This window comes from Microtus oregoni, unplaced genomic scaffold (genome assembly GCF_018167655.1).
Source record: "Microtus oregoni isolate MIOR12 unplaced genomic scaffold, Mior012 000046F_ref0000063, whole genome shotgun sequence".
Classification (NCBI taxonomy): Eukaryota; Metazoa; Chordata; class Mammalia; order Rodentia; family Cricetidae; genus Microtus; species Microtus oregoni.
Window position 1 is genome coordinate 3,432,641 of NW_024543220.1, and position 22,427 is coordinate 3,455,067.

The 22,427-nt window shown below is 44.8% G+C and overlaps 2 protein-coding genes across 4 annotated transcripts; one reads left to right on the forward strand and one right to left on the reverse strand.

Moving 5' to 3' along the window:
• The first annotated feature begins 3,293 nt into the window (after positions 1 to 3,293).
• Llcfc1 (LLLL and CFNLAS motif containing 1) lies at positions 3,294 to 4,255 on the forward strand. Of its 2 annotated transcripts, XM_041634281.1 has the most exons (3): positions 3,294 to 3,329; positions 3,427 to 3,550; positions 4,077 to 4,255. In XM_041634281.1, exons 1-3 carry the CDS (start codon positions 3,294 to 3,296, stop codon positions 4,253 to 4,255), a joined length of 339 nt encoding a protein of 112 aa, XP_041490215.1. The 2 variants fall into 2 exon arrangements, with proteins under 2 accessions (XP_041490215.1, XP_041490216.1); XM_041634282.1 differs by lacking the exon at positions 3,294 to 3,329 and having other exon boundaries at positions 3,512 to 3,550; positions 4,082 to 4,255.
• Positions 4,256 to 5,247: 992 nt separating this feature from the next.
• On the reverse strand, positions 5,248 to 21,814 carry Kel (Kell metallo-endopeptidase (Kell blood group)). 2 transcript variants are annotated; one of them, XM_041634992.1, is made up of 19 exons: positions 21,643 to 21,814; positions 21,295 to 21,406; positions 20,661 to 20,802; positions 20,206 to 20,382; positions 19,674 to 19,798; positions 19,219 to 19,365; positions 16,464 to 16,526; positions 16,196 to 16,384; positions 15,640 to 15,788; positions 14,760 to 14,889; positions 9,249 to 9,359; positions 8,049 to 8,147; positions 7,789 to 7,866; positions 7,294 to 7,394; positions 7,037 to 7,147; positions 6,811 to 6,878; positions 6,432 to 6,601; positions 6,044 to 6,139; positions 5,248 to 5,439 (listed from the first exon to the last, which is right to left on the reverse strand). In XM_041634992.1, exons 2-19 carry the CDS (start codon positions 21,340 to 21,342, stop codon positions 5,278 to 5,280), a joined length of 2,166 nt encoding a protein of 721 aa, XP_041490926.1. In that variant the 5' UTR covers positions 21,343 to 21,406; positions 21,643 to 21,814; the 3' UTR covers positions 5,248 to 5,277. The 2 variants fall into 2 exon arrangements, with proteins under 2 accessions (XP_041490926.1, XP_041490925.1); XM_041634991.1 differs by having other exon boundaries at positions 20,194 to 20,382.
• Between the last annotated feature and the right edge of the window lie 613 nt (positions 21,815 to 22,427).

Sequence of the window (22,427 nt, forward strand, 5' to 3'; positions counted from 1 at the left end):
ATGACTAGAGGGTAGAGATATCCTGGGACACTTTCTAGGGTTGAGATAGGAGAAGGAATGGATGATGGTAAGCCGGTGTCACTTTACGAAACAGCATCTTGCATTGGCCTTCTTATGGCTTTTCAAGAGACGTGTCAGTGGTATTGAACGTACTCTTTCTATGGACCTGTGAGCAGCAGAAACATGGCCAGAGCTGCTTTCAAATGAGATGACACTATACCAAGAAGGAGTGTGCTCTCTCAGCTCTTGGGCTGGAGACAAAACTAGAACACACTTGGAAATGGGGGTCTCAGCTGCCAGTTCATTGCTCTCTGGGCCATTCTACTTCTTGGGAAACTTTTGAGAGACCTGGGAAAGCTAGGAGAGACTCAAGTGGGATCTACTGAGACCCTTCCTTAGAGAGCCTTGGACCATTGGGATTGGCCCCTTCTTTTGACATAAGCAAGAAAGCTCTGATCCAAAGAGCAAAATAGCCCCTAGAGCAGGTCAAGAATGGAAAGGAAAGAGGTGCCTGGGACCCGGAGAAACTGTTCTTACCCAGGCAGAGGGGAGGGTCACCTTGTGGGACATTTTTATGCCTCAGTGGGGGATGGGGCAGTACGGGTGCTAATGGCCTCTGGGGCCTGTGGACTTCTAGTCTAAGGAGATGGAGGGAGCGATAAAATTGAGGTGAGGGTTATAGATGCAGAAGCGCTGATAAGTGGAGGGGGAGTAGGTCATGAAGGGTGCCTTTGCCAAGGAAACCCTAAGCCCATAAAGCTGATCCTTGAGGGGGTGAGGGGGAGGAGTTGCAGTGGAGGAGGCTGGCTCAGTCAGGGACACACAGAGCAGGTGCAAGGACATTGGCCCTAGGTCCCTGAAGGAAAAGGGGGAGTAACCACCCATAGGTCTTCAATCTCTTCTTGCCCCTCTTGTCTGAACTAAATTCTTCAGTTGGATGCATATGAATAAGTGACTTGGGAGGAGACCAAGTTGTTCCTTGTCTCGTCTTCTTCCATTTTAGTAGGTGAAACAGAGTTTTGAGTCTTTCCTCCTTTGGCTTTTCTCTTCCTTCTGTCTATACGGTCCTGTTGTCCTTTTGTCTCCTTTTTCTCCTCTGCACCCCTGCAACTTTCTGCATCAAGTGCCACTGTAGCTCGTTCCAGAGAGTGGCTTCCCCAGTTACAGTGCCCCCAGCAGGGCAGCTGCATCTTAGTTGCAGGCCTACCACCTTCGTCGTTGGAATCCAGGGCAATTTTCCCACCTGCTCATTTAGGAGGAGGATCTAAGCACTATATCGGGATGGCACATGAACAGCAGTTGTCATTAGATGGTGGGATTGTTAGGGCTTTTTGATCCTTTGCACTTGTATGTGTTTTATACTTTGCAAGAACAGAAAAATTAAGGAAATCGTGATTTCTGCCTGACTCACTTCTGTGGCCGGGAGTCAGGCAGGTGAGTTAGTAAAGAGGGAGAAGTCATTGACCACAAGCCCAAGTGGGTTCTTTCCACTCCACCCTGGCCCTCCCACTACTGCCCTCCCCATTCATGTCTACAGAGCCGTGGGTTTCTCTGCATACCAGAGACCAAAGAAGCTCCTCCTCCAAAGGAGCCAGGAGGAGATTAGTGATTTCATTTTTTCCATTCATTCATCATTCGCTGGATCTGCAGGTCAATGGGCACAAGGCTGAGGTGAGTGAGGTCACTGCATTTTTACACCTTTATGCCACCACCATAAAGTGCCCTTCTGCATCATTTCCCAGTCTCCTGTCACCTGGTTTGGAGCTCAAGGAAGTAACAGCTGGAGTGAGTCTGGCAGGCTCCACTCGAGTGTGCCTGCTAGCACACCTCCCTGGGAAGGAATTTCGTCTCTCCTCTTATGGGCTCATTTCTCCAGTTCTTTCTTGCAGAAAAGTGTATCTTCGTGTACATACCCTGGCGTCTGTGTTTGCTTGCAGTTTTCCAGGAAATGTGTAGATGCAAGAAAGAGTGTTATGGATGAACCTTCCCTGTCCCTGTGCCCAGTTGGCTGCTCACAGCCCATGTCTGTTTCATGTTTCCTAACAAGGACCTTCGTACTGTATTCCCCACCTACCATACTCAAGTCCTCTCTGCCAGCTAGCCAACAGGTCTCACCAGTGGAGAGGACAGGCATGGGGGCAGGGTCTCTTCAATTCCTTTATTTGGGATCTTTGACCTCTTGCCGCACTGCCTTCTCTCTATAGACCCTTACCCCTCTACCAAGCAAAGAGCTGTCAGACACCTTTGAAACAGCTTCTCTGTGACTCAGAGTACAAGAAGAAACAAGATAAAAGAAGGTACTTCAGCCTAGATGTAAACAACTGGATAAAGTCTAAGAAAAATAAGGAAAAGAGTTAAAAAAAATACCCTCTACTCAGAGACAAGATAATGATCTCTGCATATATTTGTTTTTGTTTTGTGTTTTCATTTGTTTGTAGTACAGGAGACTGAACCCAGGTGCTTGCCCATGCTGGGCATTTTGCCACTGAGCTACATCTTCAGCTCCTTTAAAAGTGAACTTTTATGGGTCAGGGCCTCCCTAAATTTCTCAACCTTGACCGAAGGCACTCTGTAAAACAGGGAGGCCTTGAACTAGTGATTTCCTGCTGTTTCCTTTCCTCTAGGGTAACTGGAAGTGCAGGACTGTTCTACAAGCCTAGCTCCCGGCCTCTATCACTATGCATCCCTGTGCACTGTGCATGGAGTTCCATCTCTGTCTCTGTCTCTCTGCCTCTCTGCCTCTCTGTCTGTCTTACAGGCTGTGTGTACTTTCTCCACCAGCGCCTATGCCATAGTTTCAACAGACTTCAAATTCCATGCAGCGCACCAGCCAAATGTGTGGACTTGAGGATACTGGTGTGTAGAAAGTCGTTGGCCTTATCTGTGCCAACCACTTTGCACAGAGAAAAGCTACATGGAATTATAAGTAGGTGTCATGTGCAGACTCAGAAACGCTAATGGGAAATCCTGCTCTGCCCACTGATGGTTGTGACCCTGCATGGGAGATGTATTTTCCCAGTGAAACTTTCTTTTCATCTAAGTCATTGACTATGAGAATGTTGTTGCTTTGGAGGACAGGAGGCTGTGGAGATCCAATGGTATAATAGATGCGATGGTACTTGTCAAATTCTGGAGTCCCCATGGGTTGTGATCTACAAGGTGACTCATACGGTTGTTTTAGAAACATCTGTCAATTCCCACCCTTCTGTCTGGAAATGGAATGGTATAATGTTCTAGAATGTGAGTTAGACCCATGGAAGTGATGTCATAGAACACATAGAGTCAGAGGTCCTATGGAAGAGAAGGAGGAAAAGCGATGCTGGCATGGGGTAAGGACTGAGACAGACACAGGGTGATTCTGGGACCTGTGGATTAGGGCGAAAGGCAGCGTGGGAGAGGAGGCCCATCCCTTCCCTATGCTCTCAGCTCCACAGGGCAACCTTCCTGACAGCTGTCCTGCTGCTGCTACAAGTGAAGGGGGTGAGGACTCTGAAGGGCAGTGCAAGCCTGGATGATGACGGCAGTCAGAAAGAGAAAATGTCCTCTGCAGGTAGGTAGAGGAGTGAGGAGGAGGGTGCCAGGTAACATAGGCTTGCGTTGAATTCAGGCTCCAGCAGCTGATTAAGTCAGGCTCAGCTGGGAAGGGCTTGGTTTTCAGGAGCTAACTCATGTTCTCTATCACCATAAATATTAAATGATAGGCAAACTGTCTAGCATTGGGAAGCCTTAGTCAGGCCACAGCATAGGCTAGCTGCAATTATCCAGAGCTCTTGAGGAAGTAAAGCATTTACTTAGAGATGCTTTGCCTTCATGCTTGAGGGTGTACCTCACTCCCCAAAGAGTGAAACACTGTAAAGAGAGGAACTTGTAAGAGGACTGGAGGTCACATGTGTTTGGGATGGGGCTGTGGTTGAAGTGAGGTCTGAAAAGCTTTCTAGTTAGAGCATTCGCTTTCAAGTCAAGGCCAACGCTATAGCTGGCAAATTGGCACTCCCTTGTCGCTCCATCCTCGACCCACTCCTCATCCTGGTAGAGACCAGGACTGAGATTGGGGCTGCCCCTTTATCATATTCCAGACCAGGGCCAAGAGCAGTTCGAAGAACACTTTGTGGCTTCCTCAGTGGGTGAGCTGTGGCAGGTGATGGATATGGCCCAGCAGGAAGAAGACACGATCGCCCAGGGAGCAACTATCCAGGACCACCTCTTTAACCTAGCCTTCTGCTTCAACTTGGCCAGCATTGTGATTTTTTTATGAGAGACTTTGAGGTGGAGGCAGTAGTCTGGCTCCTTCACGAGGACTTGGATACCTACCTCCGCTTCGTGATTGCCTATTGACCTCTTTTCCAAGATGCCTCCTCAAAACGCATACAGCACTCCCCGTGTCTGAGAAGCACCTGACTTTAGGGTGCAGTCATAGAGTTTTCCCAGCTCTCTCATTGCCACACCGTGATTGCCACCCCAACCCAGAATTTCATACCCCAGGACCAAAGACACCAGACCCACACCCTTCTAATGCTTAAGCTTTGTCTTAAGCAGCAGATTAGAGGGAGGAGATAGTGACAATAAAATAGCAATAGCAATAAAATCCTGAAAACAATTGCAAACGGACTTTCTGATTCTCTCCCTGGTCTGTTGAACTGCCTGGCCTTTTGCCCACGTACTGACCTTCAGACCCAGCATCTCACCAACTGTGGCTGCTTTTGCAGTGTCCATGAAGCCTTTCTTGGCACTTTTCCCTCTTCTCCTTCCTGACTTCTAGGAATGGAGCACAGCAGGAAAGAGGCATCAAGAGATGACAGAGTGGGCTGGGGAGATGGCTCTGGGGGTTACATGATGGCAGTAGAAGTGCGGGGAGCTGGCTTTAGATCCCCAGAACCCACTTAAAGCCAGATACAGTCATCCACATGAGTAATGTTAACAGTGAGACACACACAGATGGGAGGTAGGGACAGGGGAGTACCCATAAGCTGGAGGAGCAGTCATCCTGGTATTAACACTGACGTATACACCTGTCTCAAAACAAGGTAGAAGGCAAGGACTGATAGGCAGTGCTGTCCTCTGACCTCCGTACATGAGCTGTAACTCATATGTTCCCATAGTGCACACATAAACACTGAAAAACACACAGAGAGAGATCTAAAGCTAAATACACGCTTTTAATTTTGGAACAAAAAAAAAGACATTTGGTTTTTTTTTTTTTTTTTTTTTTTTTTTTTTTTTACTTCAAAGGTGGGGCCAGGTGCTGGTGCATCTGCATCAATTTCTTTGGTAGCCAAGTTACCAGAGTTTACAGCGGGCAGAGGGGTTCAGAAGGGTACTATGTGGGCAACGGAAATGTTTGGCAAAGGCTGGGGTGTTGCTGAGGGGTCCATGGACTCGAAGACTGGGAGGGCTGTAAATGTCCTGAGGGTCTTGTGAGCTCGACTCTCCACACATCACCTGAAGAGGAAGAGGGTCAAAGAATGGTAAGGAGAGAAAGTCTCATAGGATTATAGGAAGAGACTGGATACAAGGGCTAGGAGATCAGTATACAGAACAAGAAGAAGAAGGGCAAGGGTACTCTGGAGCTACATGGAGAACTTACTATTTGTAAATCCATTAGTATGGCACTAGCCATGTAGAAGAAGCTTGGCTGTATAATGTTACCATTTATAAGGGACTGAAGTGGGTGGGGGGTAGTAGTGGAGTTTTGTAAGGGAGTCATCGGTGTGTTGAAGAAGTGTGGGCCATGCTGATGGCAGAGCACAAAGTCCTAAAAGGAGTGATACCAGTTTGGAAACTAGTCCCAGGACTGAGGTCTCTGAGCAGTGTGATCATATGTCTAGGCTGTCATTGGCTCCTTCAAAGTGGTCTGTATTTCTGAAGCATGAGAAAGGAAGGAACAACAGGTTTATGTTAAAGAGAGACAAGGACAAGTGGGAATCCATGACAGCCTGCTTGTGAATATGGAGCAGTGTAGCAAGGGACAAGCATCCTTTTTGCATCAGTGACAGGGTCCTGAACTGATATGAATTCAGTGTAGAGGGAAATGGTAGCTGTTCACCTGGGCATAGCTTTGGAAGAAGAGCTGATAGGGGCTGAGGTCCAGGGTGGGCAAGGTCATCTCCCCGCTGTGCTCTGCTATCCTCTTGCTGTATGCCTAGATATGGGCATGGGATAGAAATTTCTGTCAGGCTGCAGATCTGTAGGCACTTAGAAGTCTGATGCCAGTTAAATAGCCTAGTATGTTCCTAAGCTGCCTTATCTAACTGTATACTACTCTACTGGTCTGAGGCAAGAAGAAAGAGTACTTACCAGAAGACCTACAGCTGTTCTAGAAGGTGGGGGGTCTAGAGAGTAGGAGGGGGGAATGTGAAGGGCAGAAAGCTATGCAGCTATGTCTTCATGAGGGATGGTGGAAGGAGAGCAGAAGGACGGGGGCCTTGGCACACCTGGAATGCAATGGCCAGGCCTCCTACATCTCCAGCATTTTCCAGGAGGGTGTGAGAACCATTGAAGGGGGCCATTTTGGGTAAGGAGAAGGCAGCATAATGGCGCTCCAGACACAGAAGCGCTTCCTGTAGGACATGGGTGTCACAGGCTGGGCAGCCCCCAGGGAGTACTGTTGAAAATGGAACAAGAGAAAAAAAAACTATAAAAATCAGTGGAGCATGAGGGCTACCACAGATGGACCTGGCTCCCAGGAACATGGATCATTCCTCAGACTGGTCCCTGTGGAGCCTTTGTATAACCTTCCTCTTCCCTCAGGCTTCCTTTGATATCCTCCCTAGTGATTGCTGTGGTCCTGCCTCCCAATGAATCATTACTCACAGAGCTGGTAGAAGATACGCAAGAGCTCATGGGCCATGATGCTGCCAGCAGCGCCAAAGTTCACTGCTCTAAGGGAGATAAAGTCTTCTTTTACTTTGAGAAACCTTCAAAAAATATTTATTGCTATTTTCCATCTCCAAGTCTTACATCTTACCCATCCTAACAACCTATTAATCCCCCTTGAGATCCCCTACCAAAAGACTCACCTTCTGAGAATGGTCCATACCTGGGGTAGCCAGGGTGGAAGAACGGAGGTTGAAGAAGGCCAGCTGGGAAGACCACCACGTGGTCAGATACTGAATAGTAGGCCTTGACTCCCCAGGGAGATCCCGTCCATCTGTGTGGAAAGTAAATGCAAGCACAGCTCCATCATCTGCTGCCTTTGCAAGGCCACATGCAGTCTCTCCCAACCATGGTCATGAACTCCGTGACTGTTGTCACTGTTCTTAGCCCATCTCTGGGATGGGGTGTCTATTCTCATACCTGTGGGAGGGAAAAGGCTGCAAGAAGTGCCGCACATTTCTGCCCTGCAGGGACCGTGCACAGCTCAGGAAAGACTGAAGGAAGTTAGGACCAAGTTGTATCTGGGAAAGAGGCAGCAGGTCGTTTAGATGCACCAAGATGAATACAAAAGGAGGGAACTGGGCACGTTTAAGCCTAAACATGAAAGCCCTGATAAACATGCAATCACATTTAGCAAAAACCACCCTGTGATATCACCTTATGTTGGGACAAAGCTGACATGCATCATCATGGAGATAAACATAGACACATCACACAATGCATGTGTGTACATGCATGCATATATACATAAGAGCCCTAGAAAATTCCATTTTGTTTTGTCTGTAAGATCCCTTCAGCACCAGGGCAAAGAGGAGGCTGGCTCAAAATTGCCCATAGAAAATGGATTCTTTGCAGTTGGGTCAGAGAAGTCAGAAGTCAAGGACATAAGGGGCACTGAAAGGAACAAAGACCCACATCACTGTATTCCTCTTTGGCTAGCTCAGGCTTCGAGTCCTGTTTGGGGGCCCCCATCTCCACCTGCAGCTTGGTGAGCTGGAAAGAGAAACAAAAGTTTATAAGCAACCAGAATCCCCTCAGAAACCCTCAAGAACCATGAACTCTGTCACCCACGTTTGTACTATGTGCCCCTTTCTCTCTCCTCCATCCCCATCTTTTAATCCAATGATCAACTATCTCTTAAATAGTCCCAAACCGGCCTGTTCTCCTGGACTTACCTTGTTCAGGGCCTCTTTCAGGGTCTCCTCACTTATCCAGGAAAGTTTTTTGAGGCGTATAATTACAGCATCCTTGATCTCAGCAAATAATTCCATGGCCTGTGAAGATGAGGTCAGGAAAAGGAAAGTGGTATCAGGGTCAGTCTGAGCCCTGGTCCTGCTGCAGTGTGTGAAGAGATCTTGGCTCTAAAGAGCCTACTAGGCTCCAGAAGCTGCTAGAGAAAGGGAAAGAGCTCACAAAAGAGTCTATTTCTCGGAGGACCACAAATACCCAGGGCATGAAGACTTGCAGGGCTACAAAGGCAGTGCCAAGCACAGAGAGGGTTATGAGTTGGCTGCCTCAAGAAGGGGCCATCTGGATATCTGAGATTGATGGGTACTTTTCCTGAGGGACAGACAACTCTCTCAGCAGAGGGCATGGGAAGCTACTGTTTCCATCTTGGCTTTAAAGGCCTTTGTGTTCATGTCCTCCCACTTAAGACATATTTCCTTTTTCCTACATTCCTTGGCTTCTCAGCAGATTGGAGTCTTCAGAGCCACAGAGTGTGAGCAATATTCCTCATTTCTCAAATGCTCACTGTCTTATATACATTCTTTGTTGGTGGAAGGACTTGGGTGACAATATCAGAAATGACTCTGGCTTCAGACTGAGTTCAAATGCTGACTGGTATTTGGTGTCTCCATGACACTAAGTAACTTGTTCAGTTACTCTTGGCTCATTCCCCTCTCCTATTAAACCAGGAAAATAATGTCAGTTTAAAAATATTACACGTAAAATGCTCACAAGTCCCCTTCTCACCAAGTCCGCCACTTATTCGGAAGTTCCTCATTTGCCCTCTGTGAAATCACATAATCCTGATCTCATGGTATATCAAGTGTTGTTCAAAACTCTTATACAAACAGGGAGGAGCCTTAAAGGCCAAGGAGTTAGATTTTTTTTTTTATGGTTGAAGAAACATAATACCAGGAAAGTCCAGGAAGGTGTTCGAGTTCATTCATGCTGTGGTTACCTGTGTCCTGTGGCTAAACTGGACTTGCCCAAGAGACTGAATAAGTCTCTGGCTTCCCTCTTAGCTGAATTTTTTTCTGCCTGGTTCCTTCCTTGTGCACCACAAACAAGGGCACATTCTATAGAAGCAGGGCAAGGTGTGTTGGGTGGGAAGGGTGGAGGGTTGTAGACAGGGAAAGGCTCTCACATACAGCACTTTGGATGCTGGGGCCAAAGGCTTCCCGAACAAACAGTGCTGCCAAGGTAGGCTCAAAGAAGGTTCCTGTGTCTTCCACACACTTCATCCATCGTGGGTAGGCTGGCTGCAAAAACACACTGGCGTGAGTGAGACCTGGCCAGACGTCTGCTTCAATCACATCCCAACACCAATCTTGCATAGACCTTCATCTCAAAGGATGTTCTCTTTGATGTTTTTTAAATTTTTGTGTCCCAGGAATGGGGAGATGACTTGGGCATTAGAGTGCCTGCCACACAAATGTAAGGACTTGCTTAACCCACATAAAAAGTCAGGCATGGAGGTTCATCCCTTGGGTGGGGTAGAAAAAAACAGACTCCTGAAACTAATAGACTTCCATCCATTATATCTGAATCAATGAGTTTTAGGTTCTGTGAGACACACTGCCTCAAAAACTACAGGTGGAGATGGATAAAAGATGCCCGGTGTCAACCTCAGGCTCTATCTGTGCACATATGAACATTTCCAATACATACATGCATACACTATACATGTAGACAACAACAATCACAAACACACATTTTCGTTTGTCATTTTTCTCTGGCAATGCCCACTGTTGTTCAGCAGAAAGAAAAGGCTTTCTCCTTCAGGACCCATACTTGTTGCCTATTGGTATGAAAGCGAGACCTCTGTGAGGAATTCCTCTGAGAAACAAAAGACTCTGGAGAAGGTGAGGAGGAGTATCCCACCTGGGCCCGAGCCCACCACCAAAATGGTCCACACCCTCCTTCCTCTAAGACCCCTTTCTTAAACTATAAACTGAAAGAGAAACTCTCTTTCTCTACCCAATCTATACCCAATCTCAAAGTGTGTGTGTGTGTGTGTGTGTGTTCCTGCAAAATTCTACAAAGCAGTAAATGTGGGCTTTAAGTGATCGTTTTCTTCCAGAAGAGGTGAAAGCAAAATACTAAGTACCAAGCACATTGCTCAGACTAGAATCCTACCCATCTCTCCAGACAGGGAAGGGTGGGAAGTGCCTCAGCATTACAGAGAATGTGGGAATAGAGGAGGGAAAGATCTCTGGAATATAAAGGATGAGAGAAATACTCCAAACCCAAGATAATCAACCTCAGTGGATTCATTTTAGGGCAGTGAAAATGGGTGCATACATCTCCTACCAACCATAAATGACAATATGCAGAAATGATAGAAAACAAGAAATAGCCCAAAAGTATGTAAGAACTTCTAGATAAAATTCTCTAATGAATTGTTAAAGGAATATTTTTTGAAGGCATGGAAAATAATGTGTGACTATCAAAGGTCAGGGTAGGGTCCCTGAGGACCAAAAATGTCAAAATAATAAAAATGTATCTATTTAAAGGATTCATTAAACTGGGGTGAAAGATAGACTAGGAGCTACACACACAGATTAGAGTCCCCTAAAAACACAGATAAGGGCTTTGCAATAATTAACAGAGTCACATATCAGAAGCACAGGACACAGAGGGGATGCACTAAATTGGAGAGTGAACCAAGCAGAAATGAGGGTTGGTCCAGGACTTCTTGCTTACACAAATGCACACATGTGTATCTATTAGAACACCACCTCCTAATTTTTAAATGTAAATTACTTCAAGTATCTATGAAATCTGTCGGTAAACTAAATTTGTCCTTAAAAGACATCTACCGTACAGTCCTTAAACACAGTATCCAGAATTTACTAATGTGAACTACTAACTTAAATCTAGGTGCTTCAGGTAGACCAACTGTACAAACAAGAGCAATGCCTGCTCTACCTTCCTCTCAGATTTGAAGATCGGATGACATAGTTCCTTAAAAGCACCCTGTTTATTCTAAATTACACTGACACTACTCTGTAAATTCTATTGCCACTCTGGTGGCATTATCTTAATATCAGGAAAGAATCTGGTCAAATCACAAATCACACCATACTAAATGAGATGAAGAAATTGTTGTGGAATGACGGGGCAATGCGAGAGGACTCTTGTCTGATTGTACCATAACTAAATGTCATGAGAATGACTCACAGATAATTTGGCCTTTTCTGGCCTGCCTACTGATAATCATAACTGCTCTTTCTCTTGCATTCTTTCTCTTTTTTTAATGTTTTGCTTTCCTTCCTAATATCACCCAGCAATATAGTTTATTATCTCTTTTTACTGAACTAAAAATATCCCAAGGCAGCAATACTTGTCTATTTCATTTACTGCTACATAATGGGCATCCAAAGAAACACTTTTTATAGTTGGTACTCAACAAATATTGTCACATATCCCCCATGCCATAGTTAGTGGCAAATATCTGTAATCCTACAGTTGAGAGGCTGAGGCAGGAAGACTAGAAGTTCTAAGACAAAGAAAATCAAAAACAACAAAAATATCACATAAGTGGAATAGATGAATCTATAGCTAAATAAAGCATGACTTAATGCTTTCCTAAAAAGATATTAATAGTAGTCTGGATTAAGAAACATTGAGAAAAATTGCAGATGACCCAAGAGCCAAGAAAAAAGACAACTGAAATGATTTGTTAAACAAATTTTAAAATGTCTAAATAAATTGGCATGATGGGCTGAATATAAATAGCTCTCATTGCATAGGCACAAATGTGAACTCTTGTTTTCATTGCCCCAAATCCAGCTTTGCAAGTTTCATAAAAGAAATACCTGGTTTAATAGACATCTCCATTTACCATGTACTCAAAACCAACAAACAAAAAGGGTCAGATATGACACTTACTGGTACTTCAAACTAAGAGCATACATTAGAACTTCTCAGAGGGGTCAGAGGTCTTCATTTAATAACCATTGTCTGGAACTAAAAATCAATCCCAGAATCTGGTGTTGCCTCTGACTCGATGTTGCCTCTTAAATCACAAGCCAGCAAATTCCATTGCCTATCTCGAAACATGCTCTTTTAAAATATAAACAGATAAATTTTATAAATGTCCCATTTCATGGAAAGAAAAGCAAGCATCTTTACAGTAACCTGCCAGACCCTCTGTTCTCTGATTTCCACCTTAGTTTTCTCCCATTTGCTGATTCCGTTCTCAAGCACCCACGAGAAACATCAGCAGCAGCAGTAGGTCCAGTCTTGCATGCAAAGTCCCACTGTTTCTTTTCAACCAGAGACATGAGGAGGACCCTACATACTAGACCAGTTTTTAGCCAGTCTGATTCATGCTTTGCTCTTGTGGCATAAGGCCAGGCAATGTCTTTTCTCTAAACAATGCTTCAGTTTTTCCTGCTCCTGTGGGTTCCTCCTGATACTCAGACCCTCTCCAATCACCCTACACTAGGAGTCACCAAGGGTATTTATTGTCTAAACTGTGTTCTTTATGAGCCGAGCTCTGTCTTTTGGGCCACTACAATAGTCAAGTGTTAGCATCATAAACCATATGGAATGTATAACCAAATATACTTAGCTATCTTGCCATTTAAAGAAGAGTTTGCTAACCCAATGCTGTAGCACCCATATATTTCTCAATTCTGCCCGGTGTGTTAAAAATACAGATTCTGGAGCCAACCAGATTTATTTTGGAACCAGTTTCTTCATTTAAGAGTAGTGAGGTCTTGGGGAAGTCATTTCTCATTCTCACACCTGTTTGCGAATCTGGGAAATGGGAACTAAAGGCCCTGGAGCATTTAGTGAGTAGTGTTCAGTGCTGCCTGGCAATGACTTTGCAGCCAGATGCTGTCACTTTTTGAACCGTTCTGAATGTCAAAGCAGCTTCTCCAAGGTCATCATGTGACTATTTGCTGGCAGAACATGATACACATTTTGCAATTATATACCCCCAATGAAAAGGATGGTAATTACAGGATTTGTAAGCCTTCCACATTCTTTAAGCATGAATCTCTGTGTTGACATGTTTATGTCTTCCAAGACATGACCTCATGCCACCGTGCCGGCATTTACAGGAATCTGTTTTTGCCAGGAAGTTGGCAGTCCGTGTTATGCTCTACTTCATCTGATCAAGAGATAGGCTGCCTAAGTATCTTCTTGTGAATCTGTCCCACACTTGAGGGATCATCCTAAAGGAGAATGGTCTAAGGCACAATGACGAAACAAACTGACCTTGAAGCCAGACAGCCAGAGAAGATCCCTGTTCTAACTTATACCATAGCTAGCTCCCTTCAGATTAATATAGTCATTGCTCCATCTCTAAAATAAACATAAAAAGTGCTGAGTGTAGTGCCACACGCCTTTAATCCCAGCACTCAGGAGGCAGAGGCAGGCGGATCTCTGTGAAGCTGAACCAGCATCATCTACATAGTGAGTTCCGGGACAGCCAGAACTGAACAGTGAGACTCTGTCTTTAAAAAAACAAAAGGTGAGTAAACACAAACATATAACGATATTTGTGTTACCTCATAAAAAAACTGAGGATTAAGCCAATAAAGGAAATTATCTAGGCTTCTATAGACCATAAATAAACAACAGCTACACTTCAGTCTCTATGAGGACATTTTCCCTTTATAAATTTGGGGATGTGGGGGGAAGGGAGAATGTGTATTAGTTGTCATGTTTGCATGTGTAGAGTTCAGAAGACAATGTTAGGTGTTAATCCCCCATTTCCATTTTGTTTGAGACTGGGTTTTTTGTTTTGTTTTGTTTTGCCGTTGTATACACCAAGCTACTGAGTCCTGAATGTCCAGGGAGTTCTCCTATCTCCATCCCATCTTCCTACAGATACTCTGGGGTTACAGGCACCACTACTGCAATTTGCATCAAACTGGGTTTTCAAACTCAAGTCCTTACCCTTGGGAGGCAAGCATTTTAGCTACTGAGCCATTTCCCCAGCACTGAATAAATATTCTTAAAGATTTTCTTAAGGTGTAGAAATTGCTCACAAATTTACAAGAAAAAAAAAGTATTTTTCCTCAAGATCATAAACTGAGGTCTTCACTAAGGTGAGCAGGTGCCCAGTGCTCTAGACTTCTCCACTGACATTTGAATTGATCTGACAGAGGATGTCAGGGAATTCTCTGAGGCAGATCTGTGTATCTCAGATAATGCCTCTGATTGGTTGGTTGGTTCTACACATTTCGTATCCACCCTTCTCCTCAGATATATGAAGATCTAACTAACCAAGTCCATTTGTAGCCCTGCCCCCAAATCTCGCTGGGTCAGAGATGAATTCTGTGACACACATTTAAAGACCAAACATGGACTCTTCCAGATGGCCACTGTGTGGCAAATACCGTTCATGAGGATAAATCTTAAGCTTTAGGTCCAGGTCTTCAAACCAAAGAGTTCAGGAAAACAGCCCTGTTCAAGAGTTATGGCAGGGGAAGGATCTTCTTAATTTCACTTTAATATTGAAACGCTAATGTTCAGTCAAATGCCACTGAAGTAGCCAGGTGGTGTCTTGGTTCTAAATAGAATCTGCCTTCTAAACCTGCCTAATTCTACAAGGTGGGAGTTCTCTTCCTATACCTTTTTTCCCTCTGGAAATAAATCAATATATGCCCCAATATAGAAAAGATGTCACCTTCTCTCCTTACCAGGGGTGGTCGTTCCTTCAGCTCTCTTAGCTTCTGCCTCAGTTCTCTGCGTGCTGCCCTGAATTTGCTGTCCAGGGCTGGAGAGAGGCTATCCACTAGCCCCAAGATCATGTAGCTCTGTATCATGTCCCTGTGGAGACACAATTGTCAACCTAAACATGCCCAAATGAAGGTCCGAATCAGCAAATCACCTTAGTCTATCTGTAAGCAACCCTGTCCTCTATATTTGCAAAGAACAACAGCCATATAAGCACAAACATCAAGACCAGTCTTTCTTGATTTGACTTTGGGGTGACAGAGGAATCAAGTTAAGATGTCGCCTTGTGAAGTTACAGGGAGAGGAAGGACTGGATTCAATTACTTCCACAACCGGGAAACCTCAGCTCACCTAAAGACAGATTGCTACATACGGCCAAGCTGGGTTGTGGATCGCCTTGGTCCTACTGGCATCTGTCTTTCCAGGTACACTTACAAAACAGCAGAGGTCCATGTTTGCTGCTTTGCCTCCCCTCTAAAGGATGTCTAGACAATGTCACCCCTGAGATACTATACAGAAGAGCTGGGTTCATGCCTTTCAGAGTTGGACGTTCAGGCATTACCTATAGGTAATGGGAGCTCCTTAAAGGTTGATGTTGCATTCCTGGCAGACGCTTCATCTTGTCTCACCTGTGTCCTGCATTTCATGCATCACTTGGTCCTCACATTCCAAAGCCTTACATAGTTCGTGGTTTTTATGTTTTCTTTTGTGCTGCCCACTCTTCCCTTTTCTGTCCCCCCCCCCCCCATGTAGCAGACGCCTCTCACTCAAGATGTCCTTGAAACCTTTGTGCCCTCACTCTCCTGCCATGCCCAATATCTGTCCAACTCAACCTGGGCGAACCTGTTTGTCAGCAGCTCTTCTTCTACCAGCTGTGACATGTTTCTCAAGTAGTCTAGGTCACGGACCACGAGGGTCTGGTTGGGATTCAAGGACATCGGTGTGAAGGTTGCTTGTAAGCAGGACAGCCAGTCGATGGCAGGAGCCATTTCCTTGAGAAAAGACACAAAGTTGAGAGAAGGGAAGTACAACAAAAGGAACAGGAAAAGAGTGAAAGAAGAGGGAGGGGATTGCTAGGGGAAGGATTGAAGAAGACTAGAGTTACAGCAAAACAGAAATGAAAAGAAGTAAGGGCCCAATAAGATGGTTCAGTGGTTAAAGGTACTTGTCACAAAGCCTGACCACCTGAGTTCAATCTCCCAGCCCATACGATGGAAGGCAAAAATTCAACTCCTGAGAATTGTTCTCTGGCTTCCATATACACACCAGCAGCCCACATAATAAATGCATGCATTTTTTTAAAGTAAAGAAATTAAGGGTGTAAGGAGGATGAAAATAAAACAGAATGTTTTTGAGAGGCCATCAAGCATCAAGTCCTCAAGATCTCAGTTCTAGGCACCTGCAGTTCATTAATCGTAACCACGTGGAAGAGCTTGTCTTGTGCCTCCTGCTGCTCTAGTGGTCTCAGAAACTGGAACAGCCGTGAGGTGAAGTAGATGAACCAGGCAGCATGTTGCTGCACTTTCTGGGGGTTGCCTCCCAGTAAAGTTCCCAGCCGATTCAGGTAAGTCAACTGTTCCCGCAGGATCTGGAGAGGGGAACTTTAGTCACTGAAACTAGAAGCCTTTCGCCTGGGAGTGGAGGGGGCATGTTGTGTGGAATCTTACCTGGGCATAGATCTTCTGTTCCTGCTCTTTCTGGAGAAGAATGTCAAACTCCGGCTGGTCTATCTGGACACAAGAGAGACTGGAGAGAAGTAGGAGCATAGGGGATGGAGAGTGTAGGCATGGGAAGGTAAGGGAGGGCCCATGCGAGATGGGGAATTGAGAAGAAGGAAATGAGAGAGAGAAAAGAGTCTACAAAGAAAGACAGGGACTATGGGGAAAGTCTATGCATGTAAACGCTGACCTTCTCAGCAACAGAGGAACACACAGATTTGTTTAGAGGAAGCTACTCTTTGTGCCAGTGTAGATCTAGAGACAAGGATGAGAGACACCCATGTCAGGTGCACTAATTAAGAAGTACTCAAACTCAGTAACAAGATGCACATTTCAATACATACTTCTAAAACAAAATTAATGCAGAAAGATCCATCATGAATAAAACATCAAAACTTTGCTTGTCATGAATTTTTCAAAATAAGTTCTACGTTAGGAGATTGCAGCATGATTCTCCAGTAGAGTACTCGCTTCTCACAGATGATGCGTTGGATTCAATCCCTAGCACCAAATTCCACACTGTATTTTATTCGGTTTTAAAATTATAATGTTTTTTTTTTCAAAGAACCATAATAGTTTTGACCAATTTTGAAAAAAAGTATTGTGAGAATTACAAATAAATGAAAATTTGATAGTTTGTTCATATAGATGCTGCATTAACATATGTTTTTAAAAAGTATTCAGGTTGAAGTACCATTTACATTGATACTGTATGTAGGGGATCTGTTGAAGTCGGCACTCCAGTCAAGTGCCCAGGTCCCAATGGACTTTGATTCGGAGAATCTTTGTGTTCATGCTCTCCTTTCTCTCCTAATTTCAATCACCTCTCCCACTCTGACCTCTATACTTTTATTTCATCTTGGAAATAATCTTTTAACTGACCTTTTATTGCATTTTATGTCCAAAGTTTAGAGAGAAAAAGGCATCTTTGCCCATTGTTTCAATTTCTTTACTGTCCCCTTGAAGTCCAATTACAATCCCTGTCCATTCTTAGAAAAAGTTTGTGACTGGCTGCAGGTTTTCAATGGTGTCTTCCAGTTCTCTACTCTGCATGTGAGGGAATACCTGGAATCTGTACTTTCGTTCTGTACCTTCTCCCCTTTCCCTTGTGATCCCACCCATGGTGGCCTGTCTTCTATCTCCATGATCCCTTGCACTCTTCTGTTCCTCTTGCTTAAGTTTCCCATGGGCTCCGCTGTCATCTCTTCTTTCTATCTAAGCTTACTCAAGAGACTATTTAGACTGGAGCTGATAATGTGACTCGTTGCTTCCTGCATCTCCTCTTTTAATTTTTAACCTTGGAAAGTCTCTGGGATCATCAACAATGTGTTGAAACCGACTATGTTCTAAAGCTCAGTTCTTAGTTTCCATTTTTGCTCTAATGGAGCAAACTCAACTATGTTAAATTAGACTCCTCAGCTGTTTCAGGTTGCCTCCAAAACTGATTATTCTTGATCTCTACACAGATACATAGGGGCCTCTGAAAGAACTCGGTAGCTTTTCTTTTTTACCATAAGTTAATAGTTATCAATTCCTCTTGACTGGGCCAACAATAATTTCTGGCCTAGTTTCATATTTTCAGTCTTGTACAACCTCCAGGCTAGTTTCTCACTGACCTTGTGCAGAAAGCAGAAGTCCCATTATTCCAAATACTTCCGTTAGCTCAGAATTTCACTGTAACCCTTTTATGGTGTCTTATAGCTTCATGCTAGCTATGCTCCAAGTCTCCTTTCCAAATCTGCCTTTAAGCATTTCTGGTCTTAGCTAATCCAACCAAACCATAACAGCTAAACACATGAATCTGTGTGTTAAATTAGAATCTTAGAATTCCTATAATGGTTATAATGTCTTCTTGAATAATCACCCTTTATGAAGTTGTGAGATTCAGAGACAAATATAGACAACTCTAGTCCTCACTCCAGTACTTACATCAGTGATAGCTCCATTATTTATTTATTTACAAACACCTAGTAGTGGCCACCAGTTGCTGAGAAGAACTCTAGTTTGTTGAGGCCACAGTCTTTCAGATATTAGATGCTGAGGGCATTTAACGGAAGACAGAGTGACCTTACCCAAATCGTAACTAGTGTGTCGGGAAAGACATACTGAAAGAGACTCTCAAAGCTAACATCTGAAACATGTAGGAGTCTTCTAGGATTGTTACAGACAAGGAAGCAGCATATGCAAAGAGAAGAAGAATATTTTTGGCATTACGTGTGAGTCAGCAGAGCGTAGAGTGTAAAGGGGAGACGGAATGTAACAGGAGATAAGCGTAGGGGTTAGATCACAAACTTGCAACGCTTTGCTAAAGTTTAGGGCCTGTATCTTGATGACTGGGTGATCTATTAAAATGACAGGCTCTTAGCTCTTAAATTTAGAAAGATGCCTTGGGAAAATAAAGAGTAAATAAGAAAAGGGCAATTCTGGAGATAGAATGACAAGACTACTAAAGAAGCCCAGGAGAAATCCATATTTTCAATAAGGAAGGTTAAAAGTATTCTGCTCTTCAGAGCTGGCCCTGATAAACCTTTTCCCAGTCACACCTAGTAGCTCTGATCCTTGTAGTACTAATTTTCCCTTAAGATAGGACTGTTCCCTACTTTTCACAAATGTCTTATCTCCCAGCCTGAAATCTCTTTTCTGAGCAATAATAGCCTCGAGACAGACTCAGGTGCAGCTGTGGTTTTGCCAGTTTATCCCTCACCTGGATGACTGGTGTGTGCGGAGGGGCTAGATGAGGTCGCAGGTAGGCTCTGAAGAACGGGAAGTGGCCATACTGACTCATCAGAAGCCTCAGAGTTCGGTTAAAGTCTAAGGAAGTCCAGTTGCCAGAGATGTTCCAGCCACCAAGCTAGGAAGAAGAGAGACAGAACTGAATAGAAGGACCCATGAGAGCAGGCCCCAGATGTGTAAATCTCTCCTTCTTCTCACAGCCACTAGCTCCAAGTTTCTGATCCCATTGCTCCCTCCAAGCCTCTGCATCTCTCTCTATTCTCACTCCGAGTCTTGATTCTTCAGAGAGTGTTTTCATTTCTGTCTCCCTCCTAGAACTTGGAGTCCCTGATAAAGAGATCTGCATTCTAGAAAATCAGGGCAGTCCTCAAGCAAGCATTGGTCATATGAATTACTCAGAAATGTTGACACCCCAGTTTTTCTCACCTCCTCAATAACTTGTTGGAGGGGACCTGCCCCTGCAGATTCAATGGTGTCTGTGTCCATACAGGAGTTATAAAATTGGAAGGCTTTTTCCTCCCCAGATCTTAGGTGCCAGGACCTGGGGGTCTCTAGGAAAGAAACGTGAAAATATTGAATGGGTGGATAATGGAATAGGGGCAAACAGGGGATGGAAACGTATAGGAATATTCAGGAAACTTCTCCACAATGATATAGAAGAGGATAAAGTGAGGAGAGCTCCCAGTTTTTAGTGGTTTAGTTTGACCACAGGATAAGAACGGAGAGAGTGCAGACAAGAAAGATGATGAGAACAATAGAGAAGATGCAGAAAGGGAAACAAGAAAGAAAAGAAAGAGAAGAAAATAAAAAAAACTAAGAATAAATGGAATGGGAATAAAGGAGAATGTTGGGCAGAGTAGAGGAACAAGAAGGAAGTTCTGCAGAATTTAATGCTATCAAGATCACTTGAGACTCAGCTATCTGCTTGCCCAGAGAGTCTGCCAACCTGTGTCCTCACCCAGTAGTTTCCACAGCTGGCTCTTGTTCTTGTCTGTAAGAGTCTGAACAGAGTTACTGGTTCCATTGGCTTTTGCACAGACAAAGCTGAAAAAGTCAGTGCAGGGGTCTACACTTCTGTTTCCAGAGGCCAGGTAATGGGCCAGGAGATCGAAACACACACGCGTCTTACAAGGACCTGTGAAACAAAAGCTCAGAGCTAGAAAAGAGCAAACCGAATAAGGGCCTTCCCAAGGGGCTGGCAAAGGATGTCTAGCGAGGAACTGAATAGGGACGAGTAAAGAAGGAAATGGCCTGAACGGTGTCCTGTGGTGAGATTCAGGGCAAAATCAGTCTAGACCCTCAGGGACCACGAGGGTAGGGGCAAGGAAGTCACGGGGCAGGAGCCTCAGGGGTCGGAACCAGGGCATGTGAGGGAGGGATGCCTAGGTCAGGAGTGTTCCAGGATCTCCTTACGAGGACCACAGTTCCGGAAGATGTACACCCAAAGCACAGAAGACCCAAGGAGCAGGCCACAGATCAGGACAGCTAGTAGCACTCGTCTGGATCTTGTCCACTGTCTGCTCCATTCAGTGGGAAGCCCCTCACCTGGAGAACTCTAGTGGGTGAGGGGAGAACCAAGAGGAAAACAAATGAGACAAATTTGGGAGGGACAGAGATAGCAAGATGAGGGGAAAGGGGGCAGAGGGAGAAGATAGTGTTAGCATCCTTTATTATTATTATTATTATTACTATTATTATTTTGGTTTTGGTTTTTTGAGACAGGGTTTCTCTGTGGCTTTGGAGCCTGTCCTGGAACTAGCTCTTGTAGACCAGGCTGGCCTCGAACTCACAGAGTGCTGGGATTAAAGGCGTGCGCCACCACCGCCCGGCTTTTTTTTTTTATTATTGATTTTTATTTAGCTCTACATTTTTCTCTGCCCCCCTCCCAGCATCCCTTTCTAAGGGAGTAATTCTGCTTATTCGTTCTAAGATCCAGCTCTCTTTAGACCTCTAGTCCATGAGAGAGCAATTCTGTGAAAAAGGATCAAACAGGATGTGTAGGACTTTGGAGAGAGATGACTCCAGTGTCATAGGAGAGGCCACTTACCTCCTGGCTCCACGGAGGTCCCATTCTACTGGTCTGACTCTGTCCCATGAGCTCTTCCCACTTTTGTCCTTCTCCTCCTGAAGCCAGTGGAGGAGGCAAGAGGAGAGAGAAGCTGGTTCAGAGAGGAAAAGATAGGTTTGTCAAGCCACAGTGACACTCACCCTACCCACATTTTCATCTCAAGGAAGTCGCCATAGAACAAACCTTCTTCCCTGGTTGTTCAACGTTCCCCACCTCCCACCATCACCTGCCTTGCCTTTCCTTTCTATTCTGGAAGCTCCATATTCCCCGCTTTGCAGTGTGTGTTGTGGGGATAGGATATTTGTACCTAGCCACCCTAACCCTCACCCTAGGCTCTGGCTCCAGAAGCTGGAGGTTTCTTCAGAACTCTTGCCATCTGTCTGTGGCTTCTTTCTGGCTCCCAGAATCCTCCCTGGTTCTCCTTTAGGTGCTGTATCTAAAGCCACTGAAAATGACCTCTCTTTTGCCCCCACTCCAGTCCTTGTGGCCCTGGAGAAGGGGCACCTCTTCCACTCTATCCCTCTGTCCCCAAATGTGTTCTGTTGGCCTCTGGGTGGAGTCTGCTTATCAGAGAGGGAACACTCAGGCCTCACCTCCTCCTTTATCTCAGTCTTTCAGGGGGGAGGAGGGAGGTATCCTCACTCAGCAAGCAATCTTGCACTTGGTCTGCTCCTCCTGTTTGGCTTTGTAACTTTGCTCACACTGTCTCTTTATTTCTAGAATATCCTTCTGTTCTCCACTTTCTTTTGTGATTAAAATCTTTCAGATTCTTTCCTTCCTGAGTTAAATGCCACTTGCCAGGGAGGCCTCACAGCCCCAAGCCCATTCAACAGGGTTCCCAAGCATGCTTCATTGAACCAAGGCCCTGCTGGTTGTACTCAGAGCCACACATTAAAAAGATCACCCGACTAGCAGACCCTAATCTGCTAATTATTAGCTTTGTAACAATAAACAAGCCTCTTACACTCTCAGGAAGGCAAGCAAGTTTTGTCATCTGGAAAATGAAGGTAATAGTTTCCAATGCCTGCCCCCCAGGGTCGCATGCTTGCCATAAAAGAACGAGGCCCTTTTGAGCATCCTTCTTTACTCTGCACTCTATTGTCATGATGATT